The sequence below is a fragment of the Sciurus carolinensis genome, chromosome 2, assembly GCF_902686445.1.
Source record: "Sciurus carolinensis chromosome 2, mSciCar1.2, whole genome shotgun sequence".
Classification (NCBI taxonomy): Eukaryota; Metazoa; Chordata; class Mammalia; order Rodentia; family Sciuridae; genus Sciurus; species Sciurus carolinensis.
This window is the reverse complement of record NC_062214.1, coordinates 178,555,398-178,573,033: the sequence shown is the minus strand read 5'-3', so window position 1 is coordinate 178,573,033 and position 17,636 is coordinate 178,555,398. Positions and strand designations below refer to the sequence as shown.

At 32.4% G+C, this 17,636-nt stretch overlaps 2 protein-coding genes across 8 annotated transcripts in view; one reads left to right on the top strand and one right to left on the bottom strand.

Annotated features, from left to right (window-relative positions):
- Cep128 (centrosomal protein 128) overlaps positions 1 to 17,636 on the top strand; it is a 418,908-nt gene that overhangs the window by 82,288 nt on the left and 318,984 nt on the right. For all 7 annotated transcript variants that reach the window (XM_047541495.1, XM_047541492.1, XM_047541498.1 and 4 more), the window contains one exon: positions 17,060 to 17,146. In XM_047541495.1, coding sequence (XP_047397451.1) covers positions 17,060 to 17,146 — 87 coding nt within the window. The remainder of the gene's footprint in view (positions 1 to 17,059; positions 17,147 to 17,636) is intronic.
- On the bottom strand, positions 12,859 to 13,402 carry LOC124977726 (60S ribosomal protein L21-like). The gene has a single exon (XM_047541499.1). It carries the CDS (start codon positions 13,373 to 13,375, stop codon positions 12,893 to 12,895), a length of 483 nt encoding a protein of 160 aa, XP_047397455.1. The 5' UTR covers positions 13,376 to 13,402; the 3' UTR covers positions 12,859 to 12,892.

The following is a 17,636-nucleotide window of genomic DNA, read 5'->3' as shown; positions in this document are numbered from 1 at the left end:
ACTGATATTAATTATTATAGCTTTTATTATCTTTTGGTAAATGATAATGAAAATCTCTTGTCATGCTCCATGAAAAATCCTACTGGCATTTTGATTGTAATTGTATTGAATATATAGAATAATTTGAAGAGAAGGTCTTTTGCGTTTTTTGATAATGTTTTATAATTGTTTACAGAAAGGTCTTTTGTATACCTTTGAGTAGAATTATTGCTAAGTGCTTTTTGGTTTTTCTTCCTATTAGAAGTTGGATGCTTTCTTTGACAGCGTCTCTGATTGATAATTTATAGTATATAGCAATGCAGATGGTTTTATGTTTTTCATATAGCTAATGATTTTGCTCAATGTTCTTGTTAGTTCTTATAATTTATTAGTGGTTTCATGTCTGCTGTTTCAGTAATCACTTGCAAATTAAGACAATTTATACTCTTTATTATTCTCTTTGTTTTTCAAATTTAGTCTTATTGCATGATTAGAAACTAGAGTACAATGCTGAATAGACATAGACAGCAAGAATTCTTGACTTATTTCTTTATTGTATATTTCTGAAGTGTTAACCTCATTTTGTGATACTTACCCTTGGTTTTGTGGCAAAGGAGCTTTATGTTTCTGTTGCTTGTTTTCTTTTAAAATTATGATTAATTGTGAAATTTATCAAATACTTTTGCGGCCTTACTTCAATTTTGATATTTAAATGTGATTGATTTAAATGATTGTGTTTGTTAGATATGAACTCTCCTTGCATTCCTGAGAAATTTATGTGATTATAATATAGTGATTTTTTTTTACATTGCTGAATTAATTTGCTAATGTTTTCTTTAGTAGTTTTATATTTATGTTTGTGATTGAGATCAGTGTATAATTTTCTTTGCAATGCCTTTTTTGGTTTTAGAAGTGAGGTTATATTAATCTTATAACATAAGTTGGATAGATTCCTTTTGTTTCCTTGTTCTTTAAGAGAAAGATTATCTCTTTTAAAAGAGTTGTTTTAAAACTCTTGTAAAACTGTGTACTTGTTATCTTTTCAATACCTGAAGTCTTCAGTTATTATAATGTTTATTGGTTTGTATAGCCTTCTTTAACTTGGTAATTAACTCATGATTTGATAAGGTACCTGTTTTATCTGTTTTAAAATTTACTTTATAAAGCAATCATAACCCTTTAGTATTATTTAGTTATTGCTTTCCCCTTTTCATTTGTCTTGTTAGGAATATTACTCATTTTATTAATTTTCCTTTTGACCAACTTTATTTACTTAGTCATCATTGTCTGCTATTAACTTTATTACTTTCCTTCTATTTTTTCTTATAGAATTATTTTTTTAGAATTGCACATTAGATAATTATTTTTCTTTTTTTAAAATTAGTACTGTAAATATATAACCAAATTTCTGCAGGTCTTTACTATTATAGGGTAGTTTTTTTCTTAGTCTTTTATAATTTTTATTATGATTTCCTCTATCAAGACTTATTTAGGAGTATATTTTGGAATTTTAAAGTATTTGTTTATATTTATTTTAAGACTATTTTTAATTAAAATTCTTTATTTTGGCCTACTTATGGCCTTTTTTTTTTTTTTTTTTTTTGCAAAGAAAGTAATAGATACTCTGATTTCTGGTGTTAATGTGTGACACATACATACTCAAATATAAATTTTGTATGGTCAAGTTTGTAAATTGGCTTGTTCTTCTGTGTTCTTTTTTATTTTAATTTTTATTCTTTTTTCTGTCTTCTTAATGTATCAGTCTAAAGCCTCTCATTTTGATTGTCAATTTCTCACTATGGTTTTTAGTGTTGTTTTTGTCTATTTAGAACCTGTGTTTTCTTATAATTTAATTCAAATCTTTTATTAAAAAAATAAAAAAATAAAAACTTGTCCGGTGAGCCTTAGTATTACCATTCTTAAGGTTTCTGTTTTCATGGCATGTCATTTTTTCTATCTTTGCCTTTCTCTGAAGTTTTTTTTTTTCTTATAAATACCTTTTAACTGGACTGAAAAAGCAGAAAGTTTAATCAGTTAAATTTACGTCTTTATTGGCTAGATTTCCAGCTTATATGGATTATGATTATTTTGATATATTTGAAAATGGCTTCTCTGTTTATTTTGCCCTTTATTTTTTTCTGTTGGATTGAAGTATTTTGTATATTTATTTTTGTACTTTTTTCGTGTTGAAGTTGTAGATTGTATTTCCACACTTTTGGTGGCTATTCAAAAATTTGAATATAGTTATTATAAATTATGCTAAGAAACCTGTGTCCTGACCATAGTGATTTCTTTTCAGTGTCTTATTGGGGCATTTTTTTTTCTGAAGCAACATAATTTATCCCTCATCCTTCAGACCTTATTGTCATCTTTTCAGAAAGAACTTTCCTGCCCCTCCCCTCTTTCTACTCCCCCATTACTCACTATCCCACATTACTTCATTTTATATAGTGCTTAACCCAAATTATCATCATTGCTTTTTTATGTTATTGTATGCCTTCCTCACTAGATTGTGAACTTCCCTGGCAGGGACTTTGTTCGTACTGCTCACCCCTGTTTCTGAGACATAGGGTACTGTGTTAATTTCATAGTATATTAGTACTCAATAAATAGTTGCTGAAAGAAGGAATGTTGTTTTCAAACGTAAATGTTTATTTAGCTGCATATAACCCCTGACAAAAATTTGTTTTCAACCAAAGGTTTTTATACATTGTATTTTGCTCCCATTCTTGCAGAGAAGAAAGTGAGTGTTAACCAATTTTAACTTCTTTGGAGTTTAATGTATAGTAGTGAAGTCCCACAAACATTCTATAAGAATTTAGCCTCAAACAAAATTTGATTTAATAAAAACACTTTCATAGTAGCTTGCTGGTTTCCAAATTATATTAAAAACTTCATAAAGACAGAGCTGGATTTCTGACATTTTAGTATATAACAAAGTTAAGCAAAAAAACAGCATTTAGAATGGATCTACCCAGATACACGAATTCTAAAAGTAATACTTCTTTAATATTTCTGAAATACTATTTCCAGAGAAATGTGAATTCAGCATTGTCAATGTGAGTAAACTGACATTTCATACTGCTCATTGATCAACAGCAAATGGTTTGGGGGACTTTTGAGATGCTGCAAATAATGGACAGAAAAGACTTTTAAAGAAACTTTTCAGGTAGAGAATTTTCCTTTATGCTTTTTCTGAATGTTTGTAAGGACAAGATCTCTTAATTTATGTTTCTTTACATACTTCACATTCAGTGTTTCAGATTGAATTGATAAAAGTTATAGGATACATACTTATTAGGAAATGACTACATGCTTTTAGCCACTAGGCGTCAGTATTGAATCATCAATTGTGACCTAATAGGATTTTTTTTTTTTTTTTTTATTGAAGTTGCCCAACTTACTTGAAAACTGATTCTATAAATTTTGTAGAATCTGATTTTATAAAACTTATTTTTACAAATACATACCATCAGGTCTTAGGGCTTTCTGAAAATGTACTTCTCATAAACATTGCAACTGGAGTAAATCTAACCTTTTAACTATTTGCTAGTTTAAAATTTAAATTTGAAACTTTATTGCTTTCTGCTGTTGAAAAGTAAAATGACAGACATTAAACACCTGCTGTATTCTCACTTTAAAATTGTCATTTCTGTATATTTTGGTTATAGATTCTGTTTTTAGACCTTTTTATCTATTTATTTATTTATTTTTATGTGATGCTGAGGATCCAAACCAGTGCCTCACACATGCTAGGCTAGTGCTCTTATCACTGAGCCACAACCCCAGCCCTGGTTATAGATTCTTTCATGCTTCCTATTCAGTGTTTCCTCTTCCTTTCCTCTATGCAATAAACTTTTTATATAACTTGATATGGGAGTTTATTTCACTGGTATCACATATCCCTGACTTCTTTCCACTTTTTATGTTTCTGAAATGAACTGAAATATCCCAAAGATACTCTTTTTAAATTTTTGTCTTATATAAACCCAAACCTCTTTATCCTAGTGATCATTTTCTTGTCCTTAATTATCAATGAATTTTGTACTGTATTATCCATGCACTCCAATTATTATCATTTTCCATATGTGTTTCAATGCTATTTATTTTTCCTTCGACTAATCTTGTGTGTGTATGTGCGTGTGTGTGTTTTCCTTTATGTGACAGAAGGGTCTGTTTTATAGTTCTTTTTTGACTCATTGAGTATCTTGTTAATTTATATTTCTATTAAGTATTCTGAATCCTTTTTTTTTTCAGTATTGAAACTATTCAAGAAACGAGATACTTCTTGGGTAATTTTCAGTATATCTTTGAACATAGTATGGTTAAATTTTAGAATAGTGTTGACATTTAGTATTGATGGATCTTAATAGTGAGAAAAATAGCTACACAGTGTCATGTTTCTTACCTAAGAGGGAGATCTGAAGCCTTGCTAGCCAGGATCAGTCTTGAATAGGAATCAAGTCATAGTGATGTTGTGGTTTAAAACCACAAGGCCAGGATAGACTTGGGTCTTTGAAGTTGGTTTCCTGTTTTTTCCCTTTCTGACCTATGAACTTGTTCAGAAGGTGCTAAATATTTCCTTTTTGTGTGGTTCAACCAGATAAGTACCTCATGTATTTCTTCTTAAAAAGGTGAGTAGTCATCTTGATAACAAATAATTTTACTTTGGTTTTTAAACCTTTATATGTTTCCTTTATGTCCATGTTTTCTCCTTTAATCTTCTTCACGTCTAGACATTGTTATTAAATTTTATCAGATCTATTTTAAAAATATTTTCTGAATTGATAGTTATTCACTGTTACTCTGGCTCTTTGCTCTTTTCACCACTGTCCTCTCCCTCTTGGACTATATTTCGGTAGCTGCCCTGTTTCCCTATTACCTCCTTACAGTCTTTCTCCCACAGATTCAGGTCATGGCACATCTTTTAAAAAAATCCATCAGTGGTTTCTTTATCAGGTTTAAAATCTGAGCCCTCTGATTGGTTCCTGAATTCTTCTCATTGGTATTCCCTATTGTTCTTCCTCTTCTAATTCTAGACGAACTACACTGACCTTCTTGCTATTCCAAGGACATGGCGGGGCACTTACTACTTTTGGACATTTGTACTTTCTGTTACCAGAGCCAGGATTTTTCAACTTTTAAACAGTTGGGTTACTTGTGCCCTTATGACATTCCAAACTCTGCTTTAGAAAGTTCTTATCAACTATCCTAGAAAAAAATACCCCTTTTCATTCCTGAGCATGTTACACTGCTTTCCTTTTCCCTCATCATATTTTTCATTACCTATCATCTGTCTGTCCCCCTGGCTAGAATACCGGCTTTATGAAAGTAGGCACTCCATCTCTTTTGCTCATTGCTGAGTCTCCAATACCTGGGCTAGTGCCTGATATGGAGTAGGGCCCTCCATCCCACCTGCCGTTAGAGTTTCTTGAATGAATGAATGAATGAATGAATGAATGAATGCTGCATGTCATAATCAGAACAGTATTTAGTAAAATATTCATTTGACCAATACTGTCATGTACCTACTATGTGCCAGATATTGTGTGGTCAAGTAGGGATTTAAAGTTCCCTGAAACACTGCCTTCACTTTTCTGGACTCCCAGTTTACTGGAGAAAATAGAGATGTTAACAGTCATTGCAATTCAGTAAGTTCAATAGTCTAGTTGCATGGTCATGTATATGGAAAATAGTTACTTCTTCCAGGACCTTTGGAGAAAGTTTGGGTGGAACAGACTTTGCATTTTCAAATCATTATAGGAACTTTTATGAGTGTGATTATGTCTCATTTCTTATTGCTACATATCAAGCACTCTTACCAATCAATAGCTGAAGTGCTTATTTAAATTCTGACTTACTGTAGTTTTGATTCACACTATTGCTCTTTGTCTTATCATTTTACATGATGCTAATTGTTTTCTTCTTTCCTTTATGTTTGTTACCTGTGGATTATTATTATTTATTTTCTTGGCAAGAATGAAGTAAGCACTGTTCTCTGCAAGGTTGAGAAGGAACCATTAAGGTCAGCATGCTGAGAGGAAGGAAATGGATAGGAAAGAATGATTGACTATTATGGGATTTATCTTTCAAAAGTGTTTGAATGCTGTTTGGCACAGCTTGCAATGTACATGTCCAAATGATATCATATTTCTTAGTGTTTCTTGTTTTTTTCTCCCTTGATTTTCCTCTTTCCTCCCACCCACTCATTTAACCTGTATTCTGTTTTCTTAGATTTTGATTATTTCAGATGACACTAAAACACTTTTAATACTCTTCCAGTGAAATTTCCCTACTAAAACTTCTAGAAAAGAAGTTGCAAGAGAATTCAGAGATGCCTGGAGATATAACTCAGTGGTAGAGTATTTGCCTAGTATGCCCTGGGCTTGATCCCCAGCACCACACACCCCCACTAAACAAACAAATGAATACATAACATAAATACTACTAAATTAAAGCAAATAAAGAAACTTGGAGGTGTTTGTTTTAGTTTTGTACTTGATTCTTGAATTTCTATACAGGGAAAACTTCTTGGCTGGTTCATAGATAAAGTAGACAGAACTCTGCCCAAGCCATATTGTCTTTCTAGTTTTGGGAAATCTGGTTTGATGAAAGAAGATTCCAGTTTGAGAATATATTTCAGGAGTTTGGTATAATGATAAAACTAAAGTTGAAAATTTAGAAATACATTCTACATTTTAGAAGAATTAGCATACCAATTGTTAGCCTCTGGATTCCTTTGAAGGGTGCAGTTTTATGAGATGAGGTGTAAGATGTAAGTTGTTCTGAAATTCCTATAGTCTATGTAATTAACGCTTATGTCATGTGTTCTTAGACTTTTTACTTTATTAAGGAAATATTACTTAAGGCTATTAGTTGTGCTTACTGTGCACTTCCTGCCCTCTTTCACCTCCTCATTTCAATTTTCTTTCTCCCAAATTCTATCTTAGGTACTTATACTTTGTTTTAATTGTTCAAGTATTTTCAAAAAAGTTGTGTTTATCAGGATGTTTTCCTGGGTTAATCAATAAGCTTATTGCTCCCTTGTTCCTCCCCTGTTCGGAATTAGTCTTTAGAAGATTTTTTTGGTCCCCTCCTTCTTTTTCCCTTATCACTATTTTGAACATGTACTTTAATTTCTTGAGGAGCTGTTATTTATTTTCTCTATTATGTTCTCATCTTTCTTTACCATACCTATTCTTTAAGTATATGTGTAGGTGTTCTTGTAAAGCACCTCAAATTCTGTTTGGAAATAGTGTAGTTTTACATTATAAATAAAAGCTCTTATTGCTGCTCTTCTGTGTGTTTAAGCCTGACATGCATTTTGTGTTCATATCACGTATTACTAGATCTCAAAGTATTGTTTGATTACATGTATTTTGCTGGGTGTACGTATTTGTTCTTGCCAATATCGTCACTGTAAATTATAACAAATAAGGCTAGCAAGAATCTGTGTGTGTCCCTTTGTGCAGCACCATATGCAAACAGACATTTAATGCTGTTAATGCTATGATGATGATGAAAAATGTCTGTGCTCTTGTTGACTGAACAGCTGCCTGACAATAGACTGAGATTTTCTGTGTGTAGGACTTGTTTAATTCCTACGTTATGCTTTTCTTGAAGAGTGGAATGTTTCTATCTACATTTTCAGTGAATTTATGCTAGACCATCTGTTTATAAAGTCCTTTCCCATCATTATCAATTAATATTTATTGGGCAACTACTGAGTGCATGGTAATATTGTGCAAACAAAGATCACTCTGCTACAGATAGATTTATTCGTTGACTTAGTACTGTTTTATTTTTATTAGAAAATCGTTTTTAAAAAACCCCAAACTCAAAGGCATAAAATAACAACTTCTAACTCGGAACAATGAAAGATGTTGTATATTTACAGGGCTTTCTTTTATAAGACATATAAAACTTGAGAAATTCTAAATTAAATTTCCATAATTATCTACTATCTTCTGTTTGTCAACAGTTCTAACTCAGTGGTCCCATATTTAGAAAGTCAAATGAAGGATCATATTGCCCTGGATTTCTAATAAAACTATGATCTCTTTTTTGAGAGGAAACTACTGGATAAAAACAGACCCTCCACTTGCTTTTTGATTTTGAAGGAAATCCTGGAAAGTGCACTTGTTGGGCTCACATTTAACTTTACTTGCAAAATTTTAAGTAAAATATTGCATAAAAATAAAATCTGTTCCAGTAAAAGCAATGGCATTTTAGGGAATAATACTTATTGCTGTTATTGTTTTTGAATTAAAGGAGTTAACTGACTTGTATGTCTTTTAGCATACCAACTTTTTGTGCAATAATTAAAGTTTTGTTTTCCAGATAGGCACATTTTATAACATTTGAAAAATGAAATCCTGACACTAGTTAACAGGGGTTTTATTTTTGAGTTATTTTTATAGTCATGGTAGTGGATTTTTGCTGATTCATCCATGATCTCTGGCCTAGTTAATCTTCCATGTGGCCTTTGGCTAAGGTTGGGGGTAAAGATTGTGGCCATGGAACAGAGCAAAGGAAATTGGCTCTCACAGTGATTGAACCCATGACCTTGTTTGGCTTCATTGGCTCCAGGTGCCCTAAACAGTCATGGACTCCATAAAAATATTCACAGTGGAACTGAGAAGTTTGCTCATTCCTTGGGGAAAATAGGTTAGTAATAAGTGCCCATCGATTCTACTACAGTAATTTCTGTAAGAGCACTTGTATTACTGAAGTAGTATAGTAAACACCTTATCATATAAGAAGAGGAAAAAGCAAAAAAGACATCAGACATCTAGGCCATTCTCAGAAACTTTTGAGTTTTATGTTTGAAAACCTCAGATATCTTTATGGAACATTATTAAGGATTATAACTACTCTCAGCAAAAAATATTTAAGTTTTAATAAATCCTACTTAAGAATATGATTCCAGATATTACTATACTCTTTTAAAACCAGGAATGTTGCATTTTGTGACTTTACTGGGTATGTGCTCACCACTTGAATCTGGAAAAGACACATAGTTCAACTGGCAGCAAGTTTTAAAAATTTCTCCTTTACTTTCGTGTCCCTCAAATGGGTATAGTGTCATTATAGTATTGATATTGAATTAATACTTTCATCATGCAGCTCCATTTTTGCTTACTCCAGTGAGTTTTTTTGTTTAAGTAGCACCTTTTGGTAAGATTTCCCCCCTTTGGTTATGGCTGAAAAATAAGTTTCTTGAACAATTTCAGTAGAACCCATCTAGTAATTTTTGAATTGGGTATAGGATCAGGAATTTAGAATATGAATATATTGCTTTCTACCTTGAAAAGATACATTATTTTTTGGAATTGGTTTTTGTTGGCACAGATAATCTCTAACTGTATGAATTAAGCTAACATTTTCTATGATTTCTAATGGGGGAGGAATCTCTAACGTGATTTAGGAAAAACAATTTTGAAATTCACAGAATTTGACAGAAATAAACCTATGTTAATTTAAATGAATAATGCTTATTTTAAGCAACAATGTCTTTTTGTATTATGCATATATATTCCTTTTCAAAATCTGAATTATCTTATTATGTTTGATTTTCGATCTTGGGTTAGCTTCTACAGAGAATTTTGGAGCTGGTCATCAATCAGACTTCCATCTTTTAAAAATTATCTAATTAAAGTTTCCTTCATAGAATTTTATACATACTATGGACTTAAGTTTTTTGTTTGATTTGAAGTAGAATAAATATTCTTAAAGCTATTTAAAATTTTTAATATACAGAAATCTAGCAACTTACAATTTTAATTTATAATTTTTGGGTTCTAATTTGGATTAGGATCTTATGTTCTATGAAGTTTAAGTTATTTGCTGAATTTTGTACTTACTTAAAGAATTTATATTTAAAAAGATAGTAAGAACAGATACTTTCTAGTTCTTGGTAACATAACTTCTTAATTCTTTATTGTTGACTGAAAATATAATCTGCCTGACAGTTCGTACCTTCAAGTACATTTGTACTGACCTACTGTTTGCCCTGCAGTCTCATGTCTCCATAGTCTTGTGGGTTTACCAGTGAGTCATCTACGTGTTCTTGCTCTTGTGACCAAAGGCATGCAGTTGTAGTATTGCTGAGTGATCAGATGAGTTGGGATAGTTTACTTTCCTACTTTTTCTCTGGGAATTTCAGTGGCCTGTGGGAGTTAACATGTGATCTTTTTATTTCATTCCAGTGCTATCATTGTAACCAAGCTTGCTGGTCCTTTTGAAGCAGACAGAGGGCCTGTAATTCTCTATTTGTTCTGTCTTTGAGTGTGTTATCTGCTAGAACCTCTTGATAAACAGGTTTTGTCAAAGTTGTAGTAGTATTTATGGTTAGATGACACATCTACACTCATTTTCCTTTCCCCTGTTCTTTTACTTTTTAAAAGGAAGGCTGCAGTTTTTGATTATATATAACCGTGAGAGTTCAGAATCATCTACTTCTAAGGAACTTCTGTAGTACAATACTCAGTACATTATTCTTTTTAATGGAAATAGGCACACTTAAGGAAAAAAAAAGAAAAATTATTGTTATTAAAGACTTAAATGTGCCCCAGGGACCCTCTATTAAGGCTCAGTGTTGTTGCTGTGATCTTGAAAATGTAAAAGACAATCTGAATACTAGAGCAGGGCACATGATAACTTTACAGTTAAACTGTTCTTCAGAAAAAAACAAGTTTTAAAGGGCAAAATAACAGTAATAGAAATTCATTGGCATGTGATGGGTTTTTCTCTTTTTATAACTGCTTTTACTGTATCGGTTTTAATATAATTCTAAGTTGCTTGATCTAAGTCAAATGGAAAAGAAACCCAGTGCAGTCGTACACCTTAAAGGTAGTAAATGGGTTTAAAGAAATGGTTTGTAATTTTGATTCAGTTAATTTAAACATTTTTTCTTCTTGAGTATTTACTGTTTTCAGAAGTTTAAAGCACATCAATATATATTTAATAAATAGGTCTTATGAGTTAGATGTTCCTGTCTTTCATTTTGAAGTAGATAATGTAGAAAAATTGTTTCAATATTCTGGGCTAGAATATTGCATCTGTGTTTACTTGTTTACTGATGCATGGTTATAGAAAGCAGAGATAGTATTTAAGCTTAATGGCATTTCTTGATAATATGGTAGAAGTTCAGTAATTTGCTTTGGATTGCTCCTTAGTACTTCACTTTTGCTCCTCTTAGTGAAAACAATAGAATATAAGCTCTCATTGACTAAAATTTCCTAGACTTACGTGTTTAGAGTAAAAGAAATTAAAAAAGAAGATTAAAGTTTTAGGCAGTAAGTAGGGCTATACAGAAACATGTTTTGGAAAAGTGATATTATAAATAGCTGATTAGGTATTGAAAGGTGGAAAGTAAGGAAGAAAGAGATAATGCAGGATTATTTTAGGATATTCCTATCCAAGAGAATTAGATGTTCTTTTATTGAGCCAGTTCAAATATGAACTTTTGGATTTTTGAAAAAAACAGACATTTGACTTTCAGAAGAATTATGCTTTATAGGGTATAATTCTATGTACTAGAAAATATAATTTGATTAAGGGTCAGCTTATTGATATTTTAATTCCTTAAAAATTAATTAAAATGATTATGAGAAATGAAGATTGGAATAAATATGTATTAATGTGAAGATTAAGATAATTATTTCCCATCCTGCCCTTTAAGGAGAATGAGTCCTATTGAAGTGATATGTCCTTTATTTACAGGGTAGGGTGAATCAGGGTGTTAGTATTTATGAGTTTAAATATTCAAAATTGATAACTTGTGACTTGTGGCAAAGGATTAGAAGCTTCAGAGAAACCTAGTAGTGAGATGGACAAGATGTAGGGGAGCAGAGAAGAATCCCTGATGTGTGGAATAGCTGAGTTGAATTAGATAGAACATTTCTATGGAGGTTTGACAAGTGTACTGTATCCCCTTATATAGTCTTATGTAAATTCTAGATCATTCATTAATGGTTAATAAACATTCATTAATAACTAGGTCTGACTCTGAGCTACAATTTATGTACGTCTCATTGTATCTTTCAATATAATTACTGTGATGGTTTTAACTTATTTTAACACCTTTGATATTCTTTCTCTGAGAGGTGACAGTAATTCTTCACACTTTGAGTGTGAACTGGGCTTAATGACTGCTAACAAATACAGTACGAAAAGGAAATTTTGCAGACACCACCTTATCTTAATCAAGGGCTCAGGTTATCATCACCAGTCATGCATCATGTTGACTCTGTGATATAGGGAAGCAAGAAGGGGAGTTTAATTCTATAGTATCTCCCCACCCCCCAAAAAATTATGTGCTTTGTGTAATCATGAGAAGACATCAAACAAACCCCAACTGGAAGATATTCTTTTTTTTTTAAAATTTGTTCTTTTTACATATACATGACAGTAGAGTACATTTTGACATATTATACATTATGGAGTATAACTTATTTTAATTAGGATTCTATTCATGTGATTGTACATAATGTGGAGTTACCCTGGTTGTGTGTATTCATATATAAGGATAGGAAAGTTATGTCTGATTCATTCTACTGTCTTTCTTATTCCCATTCCCCCTCCCTTCCCTTCTATTCCCCTTTGTCTAATCCAATAGACTTCTATTTTTCCCTTCTCTACCTTCCCTTGTTGTGGGTTATAATCCACATATCAGAGATAACATTCAGCCTTTGGTTTTTTTGAACTGGCTTATTTCACTTAGCATGATATTCTCCAGTTCCATTCATTTACCAGCAAATTCCATAATTTCATTCTTTAAGGTTGAATAATATTCCATTGTGTATATATATATTACATTTTCTTTATCCATTCATCTGTTGAAGGGCACCTAGGTTGGTTCCATAGCTTGGTTTTTTTTTAAAGTTCTCAGGCTTTTATTTTTTTACATTTATTATGCCATGAATTCATAGGGAATAGGTTCCAGCAGCTCAGGCTCCTTTCCATTTGTTCTCACAAAATGTGCTTCTCTGGGTGGAGCAGGCTGGCATTTCAGCTGAACCCAGGTACCTTTCTCTTTGGCTTCCTTCTTTTTCTGATCATTTTCCTTCACACGTTTCAGGAAGCTGTCTCGGCTCTTAGAGTGCTTAATATGCTTAATACGCACATTAATCCTCTTGGCAAGAATCTTGCCCTTAACTTGCTTATTCACAACAATGCCAACAGCATGCTGGGTAACATTGTAGACTCTCCCAGTTTTGCCATGATAACATTTATGGGGCATTCCTTTTTGAACAGTACCCATTCCCTTAATGTCTACAATATCACCTTTCTTATAAATTCGCATATATGTGGCCAAAGGAACAACTCCATGTTTTCTAAAAGGCCTAGAGAACATATATTGGGTTCCTCTCCACTTTCCCTTTGTGTTCGTCATTTTGGCGAATTACTGGAAGATGGCGGTTCCGCCATAGCTTGGTTTTTGTGAATTGAGCTGCTATAAACATTGATGTGGCTGCATCATTGTAGTATGCTGATTCTAAGTCCTTTGGGTCTAAACTGAGGAGTGGGAAAACTGGGTCAAATGGTGATTCCATTCCAAGTTTTCTAGGGAATCTCCACACTGCTTTCCATAGTGGTTGCACCACAAATTGAAGGACATTCTACAACATACCAACCAGTGTTCTTTAACAATGTCGAAATCACAAAAGGCAAGGGAAAACTAAGACATTTTCACAGATATGGAAACAAGCCAACTAAAGGCAATGTAGTGTCATTGGTTAGATAATTGGAATAAAAAGGATACTAGTGGGGGGGGCGCTGGGGATATAGCTCAGTTGGTAGAGCGCTTGCCTCACAAACACAAGGCCCTGGGTTCAATCCCCAGCACCGGAAAAAAAAGAAAAAAAAAAAAAAAAAAAAAAAAAGGGATACTAGTGGGAAAACTAATGACATTTGAATAAAGTTTACAGCTTAATGGTTTTGTTGCATTATTAATTTTTTAGTTTTGGTAGATGTGCCATGCTTATGTGTTAGATGCTAATTTTAGGGATAGCTTGGTTAAGGGTATGTATGAACTCTGAACAATCTTTACAACTCTTATGTTAATAGTACATTATTTCAAAACAAAAAGATTTAAAACATATTCAGAGAGAGAGACTTTTTTTTCCCTAAAGAAAAGACCAAAGTGTTAACTTACTAAAATGGGGAAAAGTTATTACTTATTTAACTTAAACACAAAAATAAATATTTTTTTATCATCACTACACTGTGTTTTTTTTTTTTTTTTTTTTCAATGTTAAATGTTATGTTCCTTAAATTTAAATTTTGGAAATCATGGGAAAGGACAGAAATGTATTAATTCCAGTTAGTAAGCTAGAAAAATTCCTTCTCTGGAAAATTTTAGGAGTTTAAATTCTTAGATAAATTAAACTCTGAGTCGCAGCATGAGGTTAGGTCAAGTTTTAAAAGCTCAGCAGATGACTCTTCCTACTTCTCTAACACCAATAAGAAAAGGGACATGAAGAAATGCTCTGAATCACATGGGAGGGATCATTTCCGTTTACCAACTACTGATGGAAGGTTGTAGAATGTTCTAGGTTAGATTTTGAACTCGTTTTTGGAAGGGAAGAACTCTTCTGTTTGGAATCTTCCCTCTTATTTCGAGTTGTTTGTTCCTTCATTTCATGTGTGACCTCAGCATGTCATCACCTGACCTGGATGAGCCTTCACTGTATAATTATTAGGAGTGGGTTCTACTTGGGAGCTTAAATCTAAAAGTGGAGGCTGACTATAGTTTGATGAAATTTTTTAAGTGCCTGAAGAAGGCTTCCTCCTAGTCACCCCTTTGTAGAAAAGCCCATGTTGGTTTTAGTCCAGTGAAAAAGTATTGAAAAGAAATACAACTGATTATGACTAAAATTAAAAAATGGGGCAGGTTGGAATGATTATGACATGGAATAAGATAGTTTATAGAATTTATAGAATATTTATAGAATGAATTGATTAAAAAAAGTTAACAGAACTTCTTTATTTCTCTTCTTTACATTTCTCTCTTTCTCACACGTACACAGACGCGCACACGTACACAAACACACACACACACACACACACACACACACACACACACTGGGTCACTTGGTTGGAAATGACCAAGGAATCATAGAAAGAATAAAGATGCCAGTGGTAATTTTTAAATTTCTAGGATTTTGTTCAGGAAGAAAAATCTATAAACATATTCCACCAGCCAACATTGAACACATTATGCATATAGAATCAAGTATAATTACAGATTCTACTTCCTGTATGATAAAGAGAAAATATCAAGCATTACAATCAGTTGATAACTAACTGAAAGGCATTATGATTTTTAGCTTTATCAATGCATTAATTCAGTTATGTTAGTTGTTGACTTTTATTTCTCATTTGTTATATGCCAGATATTGTGTGCTTTATAAGTATCAAATTAGTTAGCTTACACCACTACCCTATAAGGTTGGTATTTTTTATTTTTATTTTTTTTAATATATATGTGGTCCTGGGTATTGAACCCAGGGCCTCACACATGCCAGACAAGGACTCTACCTCTGAGCCACCACCCCAGCCCAAGGTTGGTGTTGCTATTTCAACGTGGACAGGCATTGCCACTTAATGATTAAGAGTCTGAATCTACACCTTATCTCTGTTAGTAACTAGGTGAATGAACTTGGGCAAGTTTTTCAATTCCTTTTGTGCCTATATCTTCCTTCATAAAATTATTTAATAATAATTCATGGAATTATGAAGAGTAAATAAAGAGCTAGGAATGGTGATGCACTCTTGTAATCCTAGTGATGTAGGATGTTGAGGCAGGAGAGTCACAAGTTCAATTTCAGCCTCTGCAGTTTAGCAAGACCCTGTGTCAAAAAATAAAATAAAATAAATAAAAAGGATTGGGAGATATAGCACCCCTGGTTTCAGTTCCCAGTCGAAAAAGGGATGAAATGTATGCATTGAGTATATGTAAGAAGAAAATGCCTGGGCCTGTTAAACACTATAAAAATGTTGTAAGATTATACTCTTCAAAAATAATTTTTATTTCAATGATGCTCTTTGCCTTTTTACTCAATTGATATTTTACTAGTAGAAGTAGGAGCCATGGCATAGCGTGCTCATCTCATGGGGAGGGGGCTATATTTGTTGTATATATGCACACATTGGTAGCTCCTAATTTATAGTAAATAGATTTGGAAAATGATACTTGTTGAATATGTAAATTAATGAAATTGATTGTGATTGCTATACAGGCATCAAAGCAGATTTTAATATGTCTTGCTGTTTGCCTAAAATTTGTTTTTCTATTGAATTTGTTGGAAAAGACTTCAGGGAGTTTGGCTTTTCTCATGGTGTGTGGCCTTTACACATGCACCTTGCTATGTCCAATTGCTAAATTTTTGAAAAAAATTTAAGTAAATGGAATACCATTTAGATGTAATGAAATACTATGCCAAAGTATAATTTTTTTCCTTAAGTTTAATTTTATTTTAAAATAGAAACAAACTGGAACAAATAATTTTGTGGTTAACTTTTGGAATTTGTATTTTCTTAACTTTTTTTCCCATTCTATTAAAGAGGGGAAATTATAGAAAAGAATGATTTCTTTTCTCTGTGTGAAGTGTAGTTTGAATAGCCAGTTATGTATTATGATAAAATGTCACATAGGTAATGAAATATGTAAGAAATATGTTTCTGTAATATGGACAGTGTTTTTTCAGAATTTTGAAAAGCTATAGAGCTCATTTTTGGTGTTAAGTCTGAAAAGTTGAGCAGATCACATATTTAAATACTGTTGTTTCATAAACTATCTAGGCTCTCTAAATGTATAACACAGTCCCCAAAGGTGGCAAGGGAATGGATACAATTAAGTGGAAAATGATTAGAAAGATCAGGAAGTTGTTTATATTTGATCTCCATTAATGCGTTCTTTAGGGTTTCGGTGAATGAGCTGGTTGTAATTCATTTATAGATTTTGCGCAATTCATAACAATATGCTCCTCAGTCTTTTCTTAATAAATCCTAGAGTGACTTTCAGTTTTATACATTTTCTGGAATAGTACGTTTTTTTCTACCTCTTTCATTCTAGGCATTGAAGAAACAAGAAGCTAAAGCAGAAGAGAATGAGGGAGAAATGATAAATAAGCTAAGACAAACTGAAACTGAGAAGAGTCAAGTAAGATTTTGAAAATTATCTTAAATAATAGTGTGGTTTGGAGTTAGTGATGTTTGTCAGGTGACTAGAAGAGTGTCTCTGAGAATATTTATTAGAACACAGTGAAAGCTCAATGCTTTGTTATGAAGTTGCTTGATTTGATGACTGTGCCACTCTTTACCTCTTGCCCTTTAAAACATACACAGGCCATTTGCTACCTTGTCATCTGTGGCTACTGTTGCTTTTGAGAAGTGAATTAAACTTTACCTTATCTCCCTGGGGAACATTTAAAGGACTTGACTTTGTTGCAGTGTTAGAAAGGACCTGTTTTTTAAATGCTGGCTATTTTATATATATTCATTTTCACTATAGCAGGTAGGTATGGTCAGCAGCTTATTTCTTAAAACATTGTCTATTCTCATTAGATATTTAGGACCTTTGACATATATTTGTTGTTTTTAAAAAAAAATCTTCTACGCAGCTTTCACCCATTTTCCCTCACTGGTAATTA